General features: G+C 43.4%; 1 protein-coding gene across 4 annotated transcripts in view; it reads left to right on the top strand.

The window, feature by feature from the left end:
• LOC121284814 overlaps positions 1–23,398 on the top strand; it is a 142,364-nt gene that overhangs the window by 12,821 nt on the left and 106,145 nt on the right. For 2 of the 4 annotated variants that reach the window (XM_041200540.1, XM_041200551.1), the window contains exons 2-3: positions 7,378–7,557; positions 11,300–11,388. In XM_041200540.1, coding sequence (XP_041056474.1) covers positions 7,378–7,557; positions 11,300–11,388 — 269 coding nt within the window. Of the gene's footprint in view, positions 1–6,828; positions 6,867–7,377; positions 7,558–11,299; positions 11,389–23,398 lie in introns of those variants that run through there. The other 2 variants (XM_041200557.1, XM_041200567.1) reach the window with 2 other exon arrangements.

Consider the following 23,398-nt stretch of genomic DNA (forward strand, 5'->3'; position numbering starts at 1 on the left):
GGGAGAGTCTAAGACCAGAGGGCATAATCTCAGAGTAAGGGGTCGCCCATTTAGGACAGAGATGAGAAGCAATTTCTTCTCTCAGCGGGTGGTCAATCTGTGGAATTCTTTACCGCAGAGGGCTGTAGAGGCTGGGTCGTTAAGTATGTTCAAGGCTGAGGTAGACAGATTTTTAGTCAGTAAGGGAATGAAGGATTATGGGGAAAAGGCAGGAAAGTGGAGTTGAGGATCATCAGTTCAGCCATGATCTCATTGAATGGTGGAGCAGATTCGATGGGCTGAATGGCCGACTGCTGCTCCTACATCTTTTGGTGTTATGGTCTTATGATTGGGGTCACAGGAAGAGGGTATTTGGATTGGCCACACGTTCCAAGAGTTCCCTAGGTAGATGGCCTCAGGGTGTCGAGCTGCTGGCCCTCCTCACGGTGGGTGCCTGATGGCATCTGGCTGACTACTTGCGAAGAATGAGAAACTGGTGTGAGCTCAAGCTGCCCCGCACCCCTCTCACATTGAAACTCGGTGTTTATTTACAAAGGTACTCAGCAGCAATTAAGCACTTCAGACTCTATCTCTACATTACTGCTGTTCCTAACTACTGACTACAGATTAACTACAGAGGTAGCCTGCGCTACTGTGCTATTGGACACCAAGATCATGTGATCTTCCTTTATAACACTCGTCTTAAAGGCATGTTACATGTTAGATTACCACATTTCTCCCCCCTTTACTCAGAAATACATCTTATATTTACAGTTACAATCTTCTTAAAAATAGCAAAATATTTACACTGATAAGTAATTTACAATTTCAGTCTTTCTGGGGGTTTCCTTATGCGTGTAGAAAGTCTCAGCTCTACAGCTTCAGATGCCTTGTCAGGAACCCCCTTTTCCGGGGTTGTCTGAACATCTGGTGCTTCGGTGGGCTCCTGCAGATCTGTATCCTCCACTTTTGAAGGGAAAACAGATGTGTCTGAGTTGGGTTAAGTTCTCTCAACAGGAAATGCTGACCCAGTCGCGAACACTGGTGGAATTATTTCTTGGTGCATAGTTTCTCTCTTCCTTAGATGATCCACATGTCTATGTATGACTTGGCCTTCCACCTCCACATGGTAAGATAGAGGTCCAGTCGCTGCACTTATTTTACCCAGTAACCACTTTGGTCCTTCTCCAAAGTTCTTCATGTATACCATTTCTCCCGTGATAAATTTCCTCTCACGACTATGCCAGTCATATCTAGTTTTCTGGTTTACCTGACTCCTTTCCACCTTCCCCCCTAAATTTGACATTATTAAGCTCAATCTCATTTTGAGATGGCATTTCATCAATAATTCCGTAGGTGTGACACCTGTTGTTGTGTGAGGGAAGGTCCCATAATGGAAAAGAAAGTGTGCTAGATTGGTTGTTAAGGAATTGCTTGAATGCTTGAAAGGAAGGGTGGTACGATGAAGTTTTCACACGAGTGATACTGATAAACTGCTGAAACTCAGCACTTGTAAATGCTGTGCCATTATCGGAAACGACTACTTTTGTTAGTCCGTCAATGGCAAAACTTTGACGCAACTTCTCAATTGTAGCAGAAGACGATGGTGATTTCACCTCATATATGTCCATCCATTTTGAGTGGGCATCAACAATGATCAGAAACATTGTTCCCATGAAAAGGTCCACATAGTCAATGTGTAACCGTACCCATGGTCTTCCTAGCCATTCCCATGGGTGTAATGGGGCTGTCGAAGGTAGCTTTTGTAGTTGATGATGTTGCACACAATTCTTCACTAAACTCTCTATTTCACCATCCATCCCAGGCCAACATTGGTAGCTGCGAGCTATAGTCTTCATTCGGGATATTCCTGGATGTGCGCTGTGTAGTTCAATTAGCAATGGCTCTCTACCCTTTGGAGGAACTATCACTCATGCTCCCCTCAATAAGATACCATTCTGGCTGATTATTTCATGCCTTCTGTTCAAGTATGGTTTCATTTCGTCAGATACAGGCTCTTGTGACCAACCATGAAGTTCTTGTTCTAGTACTTGTGATAGGACTGGGTCCCTACTTGTTCAGCCTCTGATCTGTCGAGCGCATACCAGTGATGAATCTAAGAAATATAACAACAAAATAAGTTCTTGTGGAACTGGGACTTCCACATTCTTTTTTGGTAAAGGCAAATGACTAAATGCATTAGCATTTGCAATTTAACTACCAGGCCTATGTATGAAAGTGTACTCATATGCTGCCAGGATTAAAACCCATTGTTGTATTCTTGCTGAGGCTATGGGTGGTATAGCCCTGTCTTCGCTGAACAATCCTACCAATGGCTTATGGTCTGAAATGATAGTAAAATGGTATGTACTTACGTGAAATTTCCTAACCTCAAAGATGATTGACAGGCCTTCTTTTTCTTTTTGCAAGTAACCCTTTTCCGCTTTGGTGAGCATTCTTAATACGTAACCAATAGGCCATTCTGTGTCATTGTCCATCCGATGGGAGAGCACTGCTCCCACTCCATAGGGGGATGCGTCACTACTCAACACTAGTCCTTTCCTCTGGTCATAATGTACTAATAAGTTAGATGAGTGCAACAATTGTTTAACCTTTAAAGCTTCTTTCTGGGGCGTATCCCAAGACCAACGTTGGCTCTTTTTGAGTAGATAATATAGGGATGTTAATTCTGTAGACAAATTTGGTAAGAACCATCCATAAGAATTGATCAATTCTAGGAATGATTTGATTCCTGAGATGTTCTTTGGTTTAGGTGCCTCTCTTATGGCTCTCACTTTCTCCTCAACCGGGTGGAGGCCCTGTGAATCTACCTGGTGACCCAAATAAATTACCTTCCTTGCCTGGAACGTGCACTTTCCTTTGTTTAAATGCACTCCAGCTTGCAAGAGACATTTGAAGACTTCTAAGTTTGCCATGTGCTCTTTCTCAGTGAACCCTGCCACCAAAACATCATCTAAATAGACTATAACTTGGGGCAGTCCCTGCAGTTAACTTTCCATTTTTTCTGGAAGATGGCGCAAGCTGAGGAGACACCGAAAGGCAATCGAGTGCGCTGGTACAACCCTTTATGGGTATTACTTGTGACAAATTCCCGGGAAGCATTATCTAACTCTAATTATTAGTAAGCATGACTCATTTCAAGCAAGCTTTGTGTAGGTTGTTCCAACTGCCAGTTTGGCATACAGTTCTTCAATTTTTGGTATGGTGTGTCCGTCTAGCTGAGCTACTTTATTAGCCGTCAATTTGTAGTCTCCACAAATACAGCTGTTCTGGTCGGATTTAAGGACAGGGACTATTGGTGCTGCCCATTCTGAGAACTGCACAGGTTGTATAATGCCCAGTTTCTCTAGTCTGTCCAATTTCGTGTCTGGCTATGTTACTAACTACAGAGGTAGCCCGTGCTACTCTGCTATTGGACGCTCAGATCGTGTGATCTTCCTTTATAACATTTTTCTTAAAGGTATAGTACACATTGGATTACCACACTAGCATTTTGTGATTCATGTATAAGGACATCCAGATCCCTCTGTACTGCAATATTCTGCAGTCTCATTCCATTTAAATAATATTCTGCTTTTTTATTCTTCCTGCCAAAGTGAACCTCACATTCTCCCACAACGTACTCCATTTGCCAAATTTTACCCACTCACTAAACTATCTATATCTCTGCAGACTATTTCTATTGAATGGCCTCCTGCACCATGGTGCTGTGGTCATTTTCTGATCCTCCCTACAGTCCCTGCTTTCATCCACACAAGCTGCAAAAATCTCAAACCTGTTGGGCAATTGCAAGGGCTGAGGCTCCTCAATTGCTACCTTTTGGATCTCCATACTGCCTCTCTGACAGTCACATCCTCCTGCCCCTGAACACGAATCAAATCTTGAAGTACCTAACCTAAGGGATGACTGCCTCCTGGACCATATTGTGCGGGCAATTTCCCCACTTTCTAATGCATCACATTGTCTAAAGCTGGGACTCCAACTCATCAAGTTGGAGGAAGTTCTTTTGGCTGCGGATGCATTTATCTCCTGGAGCCTATTTAGCCATTCAGTGAAATTATGGCTAATCTGAAACCTAACTTCATATACCCAACTTTGCCATGTATCCCTTAATACCTTTGGTTAACTACAACCTATTAATCTTAGCCTTAAAATTAATCTGGCTTCAATTGCCATTTGCAGGCAAGAGTTCCAAACTTTTAGCATCCTTTCTGTGTAGGAGTGTTTCCTAACTTCATTCCTGAAGGGTCTGGCTCCAGTTTTTAGACAATGCTGCCTACACTCACTCACTTTGCAGAACCACTTCATCCAATTCAGGGTCACGGGGAGTCAGAGCTTACCCTGACAGGCAATGGGTGATAGGTGGGGTACACCCAGGACAAGACACCAGTCCATCACAGGGCACACACTCATGCATACTGGGGGACAATTTACCATAGCCAATCCACCTAACCAACCCATCTTTGGATGGTGGGAGGAAACTGGAACACCCGGCAGAAACCCACACAGACACAGGGAGAATGCACAAACTCCACGCAAACAGACACCAAGGTCAGGATTGAACCCAGGTCCCTGGAGCTGCAAGGCAGTAGTGCTAACCACTGCCTCACCATGCCACCCAGGCTCCCTACACCTAGGGCTGAAATTTTCAGGGTGGCTTACTGCTTGCCCTGCAGTGATAATAGGCTCTGGGTGGCCTTAACCACCCGCCCCTCGGTGGAAGGAAGTTCCACCCTCAAGAGCTGCTGGCCAATTTGACTGATTGTCCCAACAGCGCCTGAAGAGAGCAGTGGGTGCGACTGGGACTGCAAGGAGGCCCATAAAGAAGTTTGTGGACATCAGATACTTCAAATACTGTGTACCATGGATAAAACCAGCTTAAAATGCAAGTAACTTTGTTTTCGCTTACTGACTTAGTATTTTCATTTACCTTGATTGAAAGACAATATTTTTCTTTCACAGTTTGTACTTGGTTGATATGCTGTTTGATAAAGACAATATATCACACTATTCAATAGTCAAAGTAATTTCTTTTTGTCAAAGTATAATTGTCAAAAATAATAATTAAATAAATGTGGAGAAAATGGGGGAATTGGGGTTAAAAATATGGAACAGCTAAGGTTAATATTACGGGACCGCATTTTATGGCCTCAAATCAGGTAGGCTGCCTTCCCCCGCTCCCCACCGGGGGGATGTAAAATACGGCATGATGACATAGGCTCGACAATACTATATCAGACTCAGAGAACAGGGGCCCTTTAAATTTGTAGCTATGACCAACTTCCTGTGCATGTTATAAGCCCTCTGTCACATGACATCCCTGCCAGACTCCCGATTGGGCGTGGAACCCCTCCCCCTCCCTACTTTGTACTTCTAACGGCCCCCTTCCTGTCGAGCAGCCATAAATTGGCCATCCAGCATTTGATTTGCTGAGCTGAGAAGGTGGGGGGGTGGGAGCAGGCCGAACTCTCAGAATCCGTTCCGCCTCCCTCACCCCACCGAAAAACATAATATCCAGCTCTAGGTGTAGTAAGCCTGATGGGCCTGTTTCTGTGTTCCTATTGCACGTGTTCTTTTTCTCACTAATGTTCTGACATTCTCCTTAGTATGTCAGATGGATTGGTTAGTGTATCATGCAGATTGGATAATGCTGGGAGTTTCAATTTTCAGTTCAAAAGCCTACAATGGTAAGTGACTGGCTTTATTTTCCTTAAAATGTGATTATTGAGATCATTTAGAGTTAAAGAACATTCTGGGCTGGATTCTTTTTTGGGGCCAATTAGTAGGTTGGTGGAATTTCCATCTGTCCCCTTAACTCTGTCTTAATCTGGATTTACTTTGCTAGATCAGGGATTATTGAAGATTCCCCTTCCAGACGGGAATCTCCCGGTGCCCATTTTCAAAATTCCAGCAATGCTAGTGTGGGGCTAACATTGGCCAGGGACACTGGGAGAACTGCCCCTGCTCTTCATATAAACCAACATGACTCAATTAATTCAATCAGTACAACTGATTGTACAATTGAATAGTACAAGATAATGAAGATAATATGTTTCCCCACATTAATGAATTAATCATCTTAATATGGTGAAAATTTTCTATCCCAATTGCATTTTTAAAAACTGAACTGTGTATCTGTCGTTGTGTTTTATCTCCGCGTTCATGTCCTGAGAAAAGGGCTTATAACAGACACCCTCCTGTAGCATGCCCGGCATCACCGACTTCTCAATGCATTGAGCATGGGAAGTTTAGTTTAGTACCAAGAAACTAATTGTTTTATTCTTTACAGTCTTAGGGGACATAATTTCAAAACCTCACTACCATTTTAATCACCTTTCATCTTATTGTCCTTTTTAAGTGTGTGAATACATTTTGCTTTAAAATGCACCCTTAAATGGAAGCCTTTTTTCCTAATACTTTTTGCAGAATATGTTCAAAAATCCTGACATTCTTACATGCAAATCTCGTTACCTCCCATCACTATTTTCACCAAGTTTTCCCTATCTCTTGTTGTAACTTTAGATGATTGACATAAGCTTGGAGAAATAGTTATTCACGCCGTTTCTTCAGGATTTCCAACAATCTTGTGTGAAAGCTATGGTGGGTAATTGGAAAAGCCCATGTCCTGTGTGCTTGTCCTTTTGTAAATTTTTGCATTCCACACATTTCTCTATAGGGCAGACCTGGTCTTCTACTCAGAGATAAAAACAAAAAGATAAAAACAAAAAACTGCGGATGCTGGAAATCCAAAACAAAAACAGAATTACCTGGAAAAACTCAGCAGATCTGTTGAAGGGTCATGAGGACTCGAAACGTCAACTCTTTTCTTCTCCGCCGATGCTGCCAGACCTGCTGAGTTTTTGCAGGTAATTCTGTTTTTGTTCTGGTCTTCTACTCTCCTTGTGGGAAGTCTTAGGGGATACAATTTCAGAACCTAGCTCATTATTATTTTAATCAGCTGAACAGTGTAAGGCAAGAGTCTGGCCAGGAATTGGCCCGTGCTATGTTCTGGGAGGGTATTCTGGAATACCAAACAGAATGACCACCCTCACAAAATAAATTAAAAGCAAAATACTGTGGATGCTGGAAATCTGAAATTAAAATAGGCTGAAAATACACGGCAGGTCTTGCAGCAAGCGGTAATGTTTTGAGTTGAATGTGACTTCTTCAGAACTGAAGGAAGGTAGAAATGACCACTCTCACATTCACCTCACAATTCATTGGGCTTCAAACAGGGATTAGGTATTCATTGCCTCGCCACCGCGCACTTGGCAAGCTCTGTGATCTCTGCTGTGATTGCATTGCAAACTCAAATTTTGACTGGTCTGCTAAATCAATTTTCAATTGCCTTCAGCTGTTTTCATTTGTTTTTTGTAGAGGTGGATTTCGCACGGCACATTCTGAAATTTGTGTGCAGTGAACTTGAAGCTGAAGTGAAAGCCCTATCAAGTGGAACAGTGGATTGGCTTGACATCAGAAATACCATAGGAGATCTCAAGTGCCTTATTAAGAAATTTGAAGAAAAACGTACCAAGATTTCCATGCTGTCACAAAATGGTAAATAAAATCCAGGTTAAATGTTCTCAGTAACTTTTTCAATCGAAAAGGCATATTTTTCATTAAGGAATATGCACCTCTTGCAACAATAAAGTGTTGAAATTATTTGCCAAAACAAATCTTAAGTAAAATAAGGATTGCTACTCAAACTTGAAACTGTGACAATAAGGAATTTGCTGACAGTTATGTAAGAGATTGTGGAATATCATAAAATTAACTGTAGAAGACCACTGACAATACCTTTGGAGTGCTTGGGGATTGCAATGCAGGAGTGAGGAAAGACCTTTGCTCAGAAAATCAGAATGTGGAATCATTAAGGGTGGAACTAAGATATAACAAAGGTCAAAAAGTACTGGCGGGAGTAGTTTTATGGGCCTCCTAAAAGTAATCACTGAGCTGGACAAAGTAAAAATCAGGAAGTTAGAGGAGCATGTAACAAGAGTAATGCAATTATCGTGGGAAACTTTAATCTTCATTTCGACAGGGGCAAAACAAATTAACAAAAATATGTTGGAGGATGAGTTCATGGAATGCATTTGAGCCAGTTTTTTAGAACACTATGCTGAGGAACCAATGAGAAGGATCTGATTATTTTGGAACTAGCTATGTGTAATAAGACAGGGTTTAAGCAGTAATCTTATAACAAAGGAATCTCTAGGGAAGTGATTGCAATATGATATATATGAAAATGTATCACAAGTTTGAGAGCAATGGGGTCAAATCTGAAAGTTAACAGAGCATGACCAAGAGGAAGAAAGTAGAATAAGAGTAAACAAACAAGAAATAGGGAAAGAAGTTGTAAGAGCTTTTGCAAGTATGTAAAAAGGAAGACAAAAGCAAACTTGCAGCAGGCATCTGGGAACACCACCAACTACAAGTTCCCCTCCAAGTCACACACCTCCCTGATTTGGAGCTATGTCATCATTCTGTCTCTGTCGCTGGGCTAAAATCCTGGAACTCTCTCCCTAATAGCACTGTGAGTGTACCTACAACAGATGGACTGCAGCGGCTCAAGAAGGCAGTTCACAACCACCTTTTCAAGGGCAATTAGGGATGGTCAATAAATTGCTGACCTTGCTAGTGACCCCACATCCCATGAATGAATAAAAAAAATAAGGCTGCATTCCCTGAGACATCATGCCGTGAGCATGTTCACAAAAGCTGAAGCCTGTGAACTGAACACACAGTTCTGTTGAAGGGTCATGAGGACTCGAAACGTCAACTCTTTTCTTCTCCGCTGATGCTGCCAGACCTGCTGAGTTTTTCCAGGTAATTCTGTTTTTGTTTTACACATTACTGAACTAGTTATGAAATTGGCAGGAGACAGGGAGTAAGGATAACAGGCCAGTACTCTAATTGGAAGGTTGTGACTATTGGCATCCCACAAGGATTTGTATTGCGGGCTCAATTATTCACTGTATTTATTGTTAGAATTAAGAGGTTTATAGGATTGGTATGTTTCGAGACTGTATCTTTAATTTAATATAAAATGAAGGGATCATGTGACCTGTTCTGAAGTCTGCCTGACAACAGACCTGGGTGAAGGCTCTGTTAAACATACTAGGTTGTTCAGCTGGGGAGAAAGTGTAGATTTACACAAGTGGAGACGATGGCTGCACACCTGTGCTTACAGTGGTTAGACCGATCAGGCCGGATTTCCACGGAGTCATGGAAACTCTGTGGATCTTTGAAAATTGCGGACGGGACCCAATTCCTCATTCCTGGCACCCCCAATTTTCATTGGCATGAGAGAAGGGTGAGATCAATGAACTCACACGCTGCATTCCCAACCTGGCTGGCACCATTGCGGGGGCAGGTATCTCCTTGCACCCCCCCCTGCAATTTTTGTGGAATTGGGCCAGCTACTGCATGACTCATGGTTCAGGGCCCCTCAGAGGAGTCATGAACCATAGTTTGGATGTGCAACATTTTGAAAGATATCTTCAAAAGTTCTTACCATGCCCCCATGCTAACTCCAACTCCCCATCCACCCCCAATGGCCACCGAGTGTCAATGAATCAGATCTTTAAAGTATCAAGCACAGAACTATAAGCACTTATTTATCTTGTGTAAATAAATATTGCACAAGTGACAAAATAGAACACAGGACAAAAGTTTGTAAACCTATCAATCAAGCAATATTTTCCCTTCTGTATACTTGCTTCAGCAAAGAAAGACTTTGTGGAAATGTGGGCTCTCAGCCAAGCCTCATTATGCAAGCTTGTCTTTTTTTTTAAATACATTAATACATTTAATACATTTACATATATGCCATTGTTACTATAGTATTCATTGGTTATGTTCAGAGTTTATTCTGGATGTGTGGATATAGAAGTGCTATGAGTTGGCATTGAGGGAATGAGGTGCCATTGGGAATGTGTGGGGCATGGGTTGGCATGGATGGGGCATGTTGCCCAATCAAGCCACAATCTCATCAGCCATGATTTTATTGACTGGCGGAGCAGGCTCGAGGGGCCAAATGGCCTATTCCAGCCCCAATTTCTTATGTTCTTATGGATACAAGTTATGCTTCAGCAATGCAAAGCCTTGGTTAGACCACACTTGGAATACTGTGAACAATTCTGGGCACTGCACCTTAGAAAGGTTATATTGGCCTTTGGGTGGAGTGCAACATAGGTTATCATAATGATGCCTGGACTCTAAGGATTAAATTACAAGGACAGATACACGAATTATAGTTATGTTCCCTGGAATTTAGAAGCTTAAGGGTTGATTTGATTGAAGTTTTCAAGGTATTAAGTGGAACAGATAACGGAGATGGAGAGAAATTATTTCCACTAGTTGGTGAATCTAGGCCTAGAAGGCATAGTCTAAAAAAATTTTAAAAATGATAGGAATGAAATCAGGAAACACTTCAACAGACAAAGAGAGTTAGAAGATTGAAGCTCAATTCCGCAAGCAGCAATTAATGCTGGATCAATTGTAAATTTTAAGTCTGAGATTAATAGATTTTTGTTGCCCAAAGGTATTCAGGACTACGGGGCAAATGTGGGTAAATAGAGTTGGGTCACAGATCCGGCATGATTTCATTGAATAGTGAGACAGGCTCAAGGGGCTAAATGGCCTACTCCTATTCCTATATTTTGGAGATGCAGCAGTGCATTAATTGTCCACTGAAGGGCCTCAATTGACCCCCTGGCACCCACTTCTTGCTGCTGGCAAAATTGCAATGGGAGCAGGAGCTGTTGGATAGGTGGCAGGTAGGCGACCTACTGGATTTAATGTGCTCCTGATCTTCAAATCTGTTGCGGGGTAGCGTTAATTCTAGCTCTGGGTCAGGCATTTTGACCAGTAGGCAAGGCTGCTGAGTTGTTTGATCAGGGAAAGAGACTGCTGGATTCCTGTGGTGTTTGGTTTTCCTGGGATAGGACAACTGGATGTGGGTAGATTGGATGGGGAAAGGATGGGACGGGACAATACAGTGGAGTACATTTGCAGAACTGGGCTCAATGCTTTAAGTACCTTACAGCCCCAGCCACGCAGCCTGTATGTTTATAAAATTTCCTTGTATAATAATCATACAGCACCTCTTATTCTATTTGTTTACAATGAATAACAGCAAAATAATCAATAACCCATTTCTTATTGGAACGTCTTGTTCGTGAGTGTAGTAAACAGCAGAGCACGGTGGTTGGTCAGATATGTTAGTAAATAGATGTTACTACTGTCCATTGATATCTGTACAACTTGATGAAACATTCTAAATTGATTATTTTAACAGGAAAAGGAAAAAGTTCCATACTGAATTTCCTTCTGTGTCTCACAGCTGATAGTGAAGTGGAATACAAGCAAAACAATATGTACCTGAAGGTAATGGTCACCTTTTTAATGTATTGGCAACAAAATGCGATTAATTTATAAAAAAGATAATTAAAAAATTTAATTCAGTCATTATTTTTTGACATGTGCAAGCACATGTATATGTATGAGTGGGATAAAAGATAACTGGTCCTGAACATTACTTGTTCTACATTAGATATAGCCCACTTGCTCCTCTGTATCATTGCCCAACTATCCCCCACCTCAGCTCATTGTAACCTCATTCCTGCCTTTGTTACTTACGCGTGTAATAATTCCAGTGCTCTCCTAGCATGATCCCATTGTGCAAGCTCCATGAACCTGAACTCATCTTCTGTGGCCTGTAAGCTTCAGTTGCACTGAGTCTTGCACAGCTATCACCTGTGTGTTTCCTGATGTCCAAGAGTTCCCAGTTTGCCACTTGGCCCGAATGTTACCAGCCCTTTGGAGATGGGCTGGGAGATGGGAGGGCTGGTAAAATGGAATTGGAAGGGAAACTCGACATGTGGGAATAAGAAATGGGAATTGCAGCACGTCCCCCTACTCAGCCGATGAAGTCGGTGAACTCCTCACATGGCAGTGGACTGGCCGTTCCGATGCTGGTAAAATTATAGCAGGGCCTGAAATGGTGTTAATCGGCTGCCCACCTCCAGTTGACCTTTTTTTCATTTATTCATGGGATGTGGGTTTCGCTGGCTAGGCCAGCATTCATTGCCCATCCTTAATTTCCCTTGTTCAGAGGGCATTTTAAGAGTCAACCACATTGGTTTGGAGTCACATATAGACCACAGTAGATTTCCTTCTCTAAAGGGCATTAGTGAACAGGGTTTTACAACAATTGGCAATGTTTTCATGGTCGTCATCCAGATTTTCATTGAATTCAAATTTCACCATCTGCCGTGGTGGGATTCAAATCCGGGTCCCCAGAGCATTACCCTGGCTCTCTGGAATACCAGTCCGGTGACATATGCTACCACCCCTGCTGCAATCCCCATTTCTGGGAATATTAATATTGATCTTAAAATTCTCATCCTTATTTTGAAATCCTTCCATGACCTCGCCCTTCCCTACCCTTAACATCCTTTGACCCTACAACCCCCTGATATCTCTGTACACCTCCAATTCCAGCATCTTGTCCAATCCCAGTTTTAATTGTTTCACCACTGGCGGCTGTGCCTTCAGCTCCCTGGGCCATAGGCCCTAGAATTTCATTCCTAATTTCTATGCCTCTCTATTTCTCTCTCCTTCTGTAAGGTACTCCTTAAAACCAAGTTTTTGGTCATCTGCCCTAATATCTCCTTATGTGGCTCGGTGTGACATGTTGCAACATGCTCCTGTGAAGCACCTTGGGATGTTTCACCATGTTAAAGGTGCTATGAAAATACAAGCTCATGTTGTCGCTGGAATCTGACATGTACTTCCAGAAGTCAGAAATTCTTGTTCCTGTCTTCATATGATTTGTTGACTCATTTGTTTACATTGAGAGATTCTTTGTTCTCACCCAAGTTTTTAGATGGTGCATTTCATGCTTAGGATATATTTTCAGAATGAGTCTTAACGTACAAATGCTTTTTGTCAGACCATCATAGAGCACCCATGTACTGAAAAATGGTGAAAAGTATAAATCTGAATTAAGAACATTTCCAGCAAACTAAAGTGTTTTGGGCTTTATAAATAGAGGCATTGGAGTTCAAGAGCAAAGAGGTAACAACTGATATATTTATATAAAACATTGCTTAGGTCACTGTACGATGTGAAGTTTTGGGAGTTCCATTACAGAAAAGGCATAGGCCTGAGCTTTTCGGTCATTGGATGCACGTGATTGGCGGGCCTGGGAGTGGATGGGAAATATGGGCTGCTATGGACCCCAACCACGATTTCATGCCGGCTGGCCAATTAAGGGCCTGTCAGCATGAAATGCGCGCTGAATTGTTGAGTGCTGCCAGGGTGGGGGTGGGAAGATGTCAGGCACTGACCTAACCAAGGGTGCGGATGAGCACTTCGAGAGAGCTCTCTGAAGGCAGACAGCTGCCCCAGGGTGCTGCAGACCTCCACAGACTAAAGGACATGCCAAAAATTCTGCAAAATATGTCCATGCAACACAATCAAGCACTTGAAAGCAGACCTCATAAAAAACCAGTTCCCATTTTTAGTTTACTTCCCTACGGAGATTTCATCCCGCCCTGAATCAAGATTTGAGCAAAAATGTGAACGCCGCCTGGGAGAATGGCCCGTTCGCCAGCTTTAAAAGTGGACGGGACACGTAAAATCGCTGTTGATTCCATCGCTAATCGGCTTAATTGTCCACTTAATTGTTGGCGAGTACGCTTCCAACTGCCGTGTGTGCCCACTGAGTGAAATATCACATGACTGCGTGATGATGTCGGGACGCTTGCCCGATGTCATCTCGTGCTATTTCATGTCCGCTCAGGTCGGGCACGCGCCAGCCCGCGGGACGTAAAATTCTGCCCATAGTGTCTTAGGGCAGGATTTTCCTGTGTGCTTTGAAACTCTAACATTGGGACCAAATGGGGATCCTGAGCCTAGACTGGGGGAACTATTTTCCCGGAGGCAGCTTGCTAATTAAGGATGGTGGGTGAACTCCTGATGCTGCTGGACAGATCACAAGGCCGGCAGCTCTAGAGCCCTTACAGCCCCAGCAGGAGAGCGGGTGCTGCTGAGGCAGGTAGGATATCTTGTGAACAACAATCAGAGAAACAGGTTCTATTTATTAGTGATGTTGGCCAGGATTGTCGCATATGTGAGATTACAGTGTCCTGTATGCACACCCTGAGAGAGTGTCTAGTGTAGGCCTATAAAATTAGTAATAATTGCCGATATATGATCATGTAACTACAGAAGTTTGCAGTGCCAGCAGGCCGTCAGGTCCATCACATCGTCACTCATGAGTCTCACTGCCCATTGCCCATCCCATGGTCCTGCATCTTTCTCTACCTCAAATGTTTATCCTTAAGATTTCCCTTAAGTCTCCATTAACATCTCCCAGGGACAAGGCGTTCTGTGCTCTAAAAGTTCCTGCCAGATTCTTTCCTTAATTGCTGAGTGATAATTTTAAATTGGTGTCAACACACTTGACAACTGACACCCAACTAGCCTTCCCTTATTTATTCTATTAGAATCCTTCATAATTTATTCAAGAATGTATTCAAAATGTCTGCCATTTTCTTTTTAAGGGACCGCATTGCTCTTGACAACCCCAATTTTCTACCATAATTTTTTTGTGTTGATTTTGATATCCCTTGCAAATTTCTTTCTAAGCTCCCTTTTTGCAGCTCTCACTATTTGCTTTGTCACCCTTTTCTGTTTTTTGTATCTTTCCCATTCACCAGCACCTTTGCTTTTTTTTTTACACTTTTGTCTGCTTTCTCTTTTAATTTTATGTTGTCTCTCACCTCTTCATTTATCCATGGCTGTCTTTTTGGCAAATAGAGCTCTTGCCTCTTAGAAGTTTAAACTGGTTCTAGATCATATTGAGTTCTTTTCTGACTGACCTTCTATCATTTTTGTCCATTAACAGATTTGCCCAGTTTACTGTGAACATCCTCAGTCTCATTCCATTGAAGACAGTCTCACCTAAATCTGGAAGTTTATTAGGTCACAGAATCACAGAATTATTATGGTGCAGAAGAAGGCCATTTGGCCATTGTGTCTGCACCGGCTCTCTGAATGAGCATTATGACTTAGTGCCATTCTCCTGCCTTTTTCCCCATAACCCGGCGCATTGTTTCCATTCAAATAATCATCTAATGCCCTCTTGAATTCTCCTGAACACAATCTAGGAACTCTTACCCTTTACACTATACCAGTCTGCATACAGGTAATTTAAGTCCCCATTATATCTAATCTATAATGTTTGCAATTTCTCTGTAATTTCCCTGCAGCTTTGTTCCTCTACATCCTTCCCACTAGTTGGCGATCATAGATTACACCGAGCAATATAACTGCACCCTTTTTGTTTCTTAGCTCTGGCCAAATTGATTCTGTCCTTGGAACCCTCTTTCTCCAGCATTGCAATGCTCTCTTTAACCAATATTGCCACCCCTTCTCCTTCTCTTCCTGCCATATCTTTCCTGAATACCTTGTACCCAGGAATATTTAACACCCAGTCCTGCCCTTCCTTGAGCCAGGTCTCTGTGAATGCTACAACATCATATTTCCATACGGCGATTTGCACCTGTAACTCCCCAATCTTACCTTCACATACATGCACAGTAACCCTGATTTAGTCTTCATTACTTTCTCCGTTACTCCGACTCCAGCTATTAACTTACTATTCACTATACTAGTGCTATCTGTCTCTCCCAGTATTTTGTGCACCTTGGTATTCCTCTCTAATATCCTCTCCTGGTTCCCACACCCCTGCTGAGTTAGTTTAAAGCTCTCCAAACAGCACTAGCAAATGCCCCGCAAGGAACTCAGTCCCAGCTCTGTTCAGATGCAACCCATTCGGCTTTGACAGGTACCATCTCCCTCAAAGCTAGTCCCAGTGTCCCAGGAATCTAAAGCCCCCCCCTCATGCACCATCTTTCCAGCCACGCATTCATCAGCCTTATCCTCCAATTCTGTACTCTTGCACATGGCACTGGGAATAATCTGGAGATTACTGCTGTTGAGGTTCTGCTTGCTAACTTTCTACCTGGCTCCCTAAATTCCAATTGCAGGACCACATTCCCTTTCCTACCTAAGTCATTTGTACCAACGTGGACCACGACCTCTGGCTGTTCATCCTACCCAGAACAATGTCCTGCAGCCGCTTGGTGACAACCTTGACCATGGCACCAGGGAGGCAAAATAGCATCCTGGAGTCACATCTACGGCCGCAGAAACACCTGTCTTCCCCTAACTAATGAATTCCCTATCACTATTGCTCTTCCTTTCTTCTTCTCCTGCTCCTGTACAGCTGAGCCACTTGTGGTGCCACAAACTTGGCTGTGACTGCACACATCTGAGGAACCAATATGCCCTCACCAATATCCAAAACAGAAAACTGATTAACGAGCAGGACCCTAGGGAAATTCTGCACTACCTGCCTGGTTCTCTTGGACTGCCTATCAGTCACCTATCCCCTTTCTGCCTCCAGGCTCCTAATCTGCAGTGTAACCATCTCTCCGAACATGCTATCCATGTCATTCTCAGCCTCGCAGATGCACCACAATGACTCTAGCTGCTACTTGAGCTTCAAAATCCAGAACTCAAGTTTCTGCAAATGGCAGCACTTCCTGCATATGTGGTTGTCTAAGTCACCAGTAATGTCCATGACTTCCCATATATTACAGGATAAGCATTCTGCACGACCAGGCTGTCCTGCCATGTCTTAACTTTACTTCCCTTACGGTAACTTTATTTTACTTTGGTTTACTTATATTACTTTATTAACTGACCTTGACTTTCCCAGTAGCTACTTTTTAAAAAATAATATACTTTTCTAATTTACAGCTATTTAAAGACACTCCCTAACAGCAGTTTCTTACCAACCAATAAACTTACTGCTTTCCTGTGATGTCACTGTTTGATTTTTTTTCCCAAACTTAGCTTTGAAGGTGAGATTTACATCAATGTTCATCTCTGCACAGCTGCTCCTGTTCCCGACTTAGAATAATTCCTATGTGTACCACATCATTTTCCCCCTTGCACTGAATTCCCACATAAGCCTGACTCACTACTCACTCGGTCTCCATCTCACTCTGACGTAGTCGCCTGTCTCCTCAAAGGTCCCTACTGACTGTGCAGCTTGAAAAGCCTATTTTTTTATAAGACCCTCTAATGAGTCACTAGCTGGTTTAGCTAATAAGCTTTGCTATTAACACATTCAGCTCTTACCTTTATGCAACTATCAGCACCTTCTTTAGTCTTTAACAGCCATTAACACTCCTTTTGCCTTGTGTCCATGACATCTTTGTCAAATCTCCCCTGAGTTCCCACCTATCCCTGACCTTCTAATTTGCTTCACCACCTCTTAAACTTTATAAAATCCATCACATTTCTACCTCTCCAGCTCTGAAGAGTCATACCGACTCGAAACATTAACCATTTCTCTCTCCACTCTTTCTTCTCTCTCCAGATGCTGCTAGACCTGCTGAGTTTTTCCAGCACTTTCTGTTTCTATTTCAGATTTCCAGCATCCGCAGCATTTTGCTTTTATTCTAGCTAGTTTAGCTTTCTACTACAATAATTAACAACACTTGAACCAACTGCTTTCAGGTGATTGACAGATAACTGCCACTTCAGTCAGTTCACTACTTAACAAGCTAACCTAACTTACTGATGTCAGATTCTGATTCTTAATCTATAGTTAAACCTGAAAAGGATGTACCAGAACTCACCATGTGAGCCTAATGCACTACTCTCTTGGTCTCTGTCTTACTCCAGCACAGTTGTCTGTCTCCTCGTATGCCCCAGCTGTGGTGCCCATCGGCCTGCTCAGCAGGCGAGCGGCCTCAGCCAGTGCCTAGCAGCTGACTTAGAATTGGTGTTAACCAGGGGAATCCAACTGTTTAATTAAATTGGCAGTTCTGTTTTTCCCTTTGAAACAATACATTGAATTCAATCATATTATGATTACTATTAGATAAATATTCATGCACAGTTAGCTGTTAACCAAATATGACTCATTATTCTTTACTAAATCTAATATGGCATGCCTCCCGCTCTTGTTTTTTTGGATATATTGCTGCAGAAAACTCCCCTGGACACAGTCAAGAAGTTCACCAGCTTTCTGTCATGTGCTAATCTTATCCTAATCTGTATGAAAATTAAAATCCCCCATTAAAACCACCCTGTCTTTGCTACATGCTTGTCTAAATCTGTCCATTTAAATAATCTACCACTTCTCAGCTACTTGCAGGGGGCCTATGTACAACTCACACTGCTTAAATTATTTTTTATTTTTTGAATTCTATGCATAAAATCTCCACTGTCTGCTTACCTCTTGTTATATCCTTTCCTATTGTTGAACTGATTTCTTTTGTAATCACTAAGTCTACTCACCTTCTCTACCATTTTCCCTATCTTTCCTCTAAACCTTGCAATCTGGTCTATTTAGTTCTCGAGCATGATAATCTTGCAGCTGTAGTACCTTCTAAATTAAATTTGTGTCTGCAATTCATTTTACTTGTAACTCATGTACTGTGCACTTATTTGGGCCATACACTTACCCCGTCCTTTGGCTCTGCTGTTTTACTCATAAATTTCTCACTTTGCTCCACTGCTTTAATTATTTTACATTGACTAGTTTTCCTTTTACCTGAAGTACCTAAGCACAATTCTAACTGTTACTCTTCTCCGTTTTGTTTGTTTTTGAATATTATTTATGCTACCTTTTCGACCCTGCCCCTTCCTCCCACAACACGTGCGCGCGCACACACACACACACACACACACACACACAGGCCTCCCCCGCCCCCTCCTCGCACAACACACACACGTATGCATATACACACACACACACACTAATTTAAAGTCCTTGTGACTGCCTAATTTATCAATTCCACTATGAACTGGTCCCAGTCCAGTTCAGTTGGAGCTTGTTCCAATAGTACAGTGCCTTATGTCCCAATATTAGCACCATGAAATGGAACTCCTCTTTCCCACATTACTCCTTTGCCATGTGTTCATTTCTCTAACTTGCTTATCCCATGCCAGTTTGCATGTGGTTTGGGTCATAATCCAGAGATTATAAAATTTGAAGCCCTGGATTTTAAATTAGCTACCAGTTGTTGATACTCTCCAAACAGAGCCTCATGCCTACTCCTCCTTTTGCTCTTGGTCCTAACATGGAGCTCTTCATAAGAACATAAGAAATAGGAAATAGGAGCAGGAGTAGACTATGTGTCCCCTTATGCCTGATCCACCATTTATTCTGATCATGGCTGATTTTTGGCCTGTACCCTTTCCTACCTGCTTCCCATAATCCTTGACACCCTGAGAGACCAACAAACTGCCTATTTCAACCCTTAAATATATCCAACAATGGATCCATAACCTCTGAGATAGAGAATTCCAGAGATTCACAACCCTTTGAATGAAGAAATTTCTCCTCATCTTTCAATATCCTTTCAAGCCAAGCTGGTTTGAGATGTCCCTGACCCTGACAGCAGGTAGGCAACGTACTATGTAGGACACTTGATCCTGCTTACAAAAAATGCTTTCTGTTCCCTGAATTATTGACTCCAGTACAGCTACAACATTACATTTCCGTTCCTTCTCCCCTCTTTGTCAGTTTCCTCCTCCAAGTTGCCATGGTCTGCACTCTGGCTGTCCTTCTGTATCCATATCCATATCCTCTTTATCCGTATCTTCACAGGTAGCAAGTACATTGTCCTTGTTGAATAGGATCAGTTTCTGCAGATCCTTAGAACTGTATTTCTGCCTGAGTATAGGGGCAGGAATAGAGGTGGGTCGATATTTACAATCATTCCACTAGCTGTTGTGCCGTTTCACCTTACCGTTCTGACAATCAGCGATTTTGCTTAGGATGGGTGGTGGTAAGGTGGAACATGGAAACCTATTTGATTCAGGTCATCTGATTCAGGTCAAAGGCTAATTAAGCTTGCTAACAAGTATGTCAGTTGGCAATTTTTGTTGGGAGGCACAGTTCCAGATGAGGCAATAGTAAGTCATGGTTGTACCATTCAATTAGGTGGGTCCGTAAGATGGTGCTCAACTGCGAGGGGCATTCACTTATTTGCACACAAGAGCCATTAGGTGAGCAGTGTAAGCGGAGCAAGTGATCTGTGCTCATTCGGTCAGTGGTGGGGCTTGAAACCCTTCCTTCATAGGGCTGTAAGAGGTGGTGGTCCAGTAATCATTGTAGCTGACTGCAAACAAGGCAACAGCTGGTACATGGGATTAAGGCACTCGGCGACAGGAACCAGTAACGATGAGGATCAACGTCTTCAGGAGCAAATACAGAGCCCCAGGCATGACGAGGGCAGAGTATAGGAATGAGGGGCAGGAAGGCAATGAAGGCCGTATCCTCAGCATCAAATGTATCGCCAAAGAAGAGGTTATGGACATGGGATGGGGCAGCCTCTGTCACTGGGCCCTGCTGCATAGATCTTCCCTCAGTCATATGATCCAAGATGAAGATGATTGTGTCTCATTAGGAGTGGCACCCTCATCCTACTTGGCGACTGCCTCAGCATTTGGTTGGTGATCTGGATTGCAGGAGGGGGCCACCAGCTGGGCCACAGATGGCATCCACTCCATGCCTCTTTACACCAACAGTGTCACTGCCTGGTCAGTGCCACAGATAATAATGCATTTTGTACATGTCAGTGTACAGTTCCTCCATTCATCCGAGAGCTGCTACCTATGGCTCTCCAAGAGGTTGGCCACTCTGTCAATAGGGAAGCTCATTTGTTCAAAGCCCTGAGCTATTGTGGTGCACAAGAGCTGAAAGGGATCCTTCACTCTCAGCAGATGACTCGACAAGGCCGCAGGGATCTCCAACATGTGGCCACATGCCTCTCAAAGACGGTCAAAGTAGAGCCGCTTTACTTGTTACTCACAAGGCCCTGCATTTGCGCCCAGCTGAGCATGGCTGTGTCAGTTCTCCATCCTCCATGACGGACTGTCCACAGCTGCCTCTGTCCTGTGACCACTTCCTGCTCAGTCGTGACCTGCTCTCCACCCATTGCTATTGCGCATGAGGACTGACCAATGTGAATACCTGTGCTGGTGAAGGGTGTGGTTGAATGATATGATGATGCTTGTTTTGGTGGTCCTGTTTCCTCCAAGGCTCTCAGTGGTGCTGCAGCAGCACTTGCATGCTCTCCCTCCATGGCTGGTCCTGTGGGAGACATAAGTAGGAGGCTGAGAAGTAGGCTCTGACGCACTTGCCTCTGCCAAGCTGAAGTCTCCCAGTGCAGCTGAGGCTTTGGCATGTTGTCAGATGGAGTGCTCTGTGGCCACTTCAGCTACAAGCTTTAATATCTCTTCACTCTCTCCTTCAGGTATTCCTCTCTCTGCGTCGCACACTTCTTCATGCAGTGCCACTCTCATGATGTCAAGTGCTGCCTCCTTCTAGCAGGCAGGATGGTGAGCATCCGCCACTCCTCCTCCTTTGTGCACCCTCTCCCTTGCATTCTGCTCCCTTTTCTCCTGCCTCTCTCACCAACGCCAGTGGCTCATTTACATAAGAAGATGCATATTATCAGTGCTGCTAGGTTCTCAACAATGCTGGGGGTCTGAGGCTTGCTTATAGGTCAGTGATTACCCTGGGGACACATTTCTCCCATGTTCAGGAGCACCAGAGAGAGGAATACCTGAAGGAAAGAGTGAAGAGATATTAAAGCTTGTAGCTGCTGTGTCTGCTGGTGGTTGCGGACTTGGAGGCCTGTCATCTGCTTTGCACTCACTTTGCCAGAAAGAAGGTCATTAAACCACTAATGTCTCTGCGCCCAGTCCTCTTCATGACACTGAGGCTACACACATGTTCTGCTGCCTCCTGCCAGGCCTGCTTAGTTTGGCTGCTGGCCTTCTCCTGTCACTCAGGGAACAAGATCCCTTGCCTTTTTTGTACTGCTTCCAATATCACCTCACGGGCTGCATCAGAAAACCATGGAGCAGCCTTGCCATGGTTGCCAGCCCACTGTCTCTTCTCCTGCTGACTTTGGCCTTCCATAGTTATTATAATGGCCACCATCATGCCTTTAAATTAGATCCGCATTTGCAGAGTCCCACCTCTGTCCTGCGCCTGCTGCGGCTAATTTCTGCAAAACCCGACCTCCAGCAATCAGCTGCTGACCTCGAGCAAAATTGCAGGTTATGTCTATTACCACCTGCTCCCACACCTTTCCCACTGCCCCACCCTCCTGGAGTGGGGTTGGGACATGAAAATAGACCCGATGTCAGTGTCTTGACCCCAAATGCAAAATCCTGCCCTTGTTCCCCTTACACTGCACAATATTGGTCATGCCAAGCCCATTCTGAACCTGCACCTCTCTACGAGGTGTGACTGATGTCTGTAGCAAACTGTCCAGATGCTGTTTTCTCTCCCTTATGTGTCGTTATGTCTCCAACTTGCACTCCAGCTCAATGAATCTGAATCTGAGAGATTTGAGATGGAGACATCCACTGCAGATACATTAGTTCGGGTTGGACTCGGTGTCTGCAAACTCCCACAAATTGTAGTCCAGCTGCACAATGTGCTCTGCCATATCTTAGTCTAGGCTATTTATTTTATTTATATTGAATTTTTAGCTTGTTATAAGTTATTTTCTTTTTCTACACACTAATCTGTGCTAAGCAGTAAAACACTGGACAAAATTGTAAATACTTACTGCCTCAAGCTTACATGAACAATTACAAGTATTGGTGGAAAAAAGCAACACCTCCCCTTATCCCTGCACCAAATTCCCACTCTCACAAATTTTTAATACTTTCACTATATTAGTGATGCACTTCTTCTCTGAACGCTCTTTGGGCTGGATTTTTGTCTTCGAGATAGGAATCGGGAGTCAGGAATTTTCCTGAATTCACAATTTGGCCACCGTCCTGGCAGTGCCCACCCATCGTATTTTTATACGGAGGAGGTGGGCATAGGCTGATGTTGGGGCTGCCACCTCACGAGGCATGCCCAGGGTTGCAATCCAGATGGGTAGATGACAAACTGAAAGGACCGGCTCCATTTATTGTGACCTCGGCCCAGTTCAATTCATGGTTGTTAGGTCCTCTAGCCCTCACCCTGTCACTCTCCCATCCATCCCCTCCATGCCCCCTCATATCTCCCATGCCCCCTCCAAACCCCTCCATCTCTCATGCCTCTTCCATGCCCACGTGCCCACCACCCAGTATGCACTAGGTACACAGCCAATGAGCTGCATAATAACACTGATAAGTCTTTGAAATGCTCATGAAATTAAAAATGGCCATTCAAAAGTCCCTTAGAAAAACATTGCCCCTCTTACATTCTCATAAAACCGGCAATTAAGCACAGGCAGTGAAAGTCCCATTGAAAAAACTTTTAATCCTCTTAATATCTCTTAATCTTGTCCAAATG

The sequence above is a fragment of the Carcharodon carcharias genome, chromosome 1 (genome assembly GCF_017639515.1).
Source record: "Carcharodon carcharias isolate sCarCar2 chromosome 1, sCarCar2.pri, whole genome shotgun sequence".
NCBI classification, from domain to species: Eukaryota; Metazoa; Chordata; class Chondrichthyes; order Lamniformes; family Lamnidae; genus Carcharodon; species Carcharodon carcharias.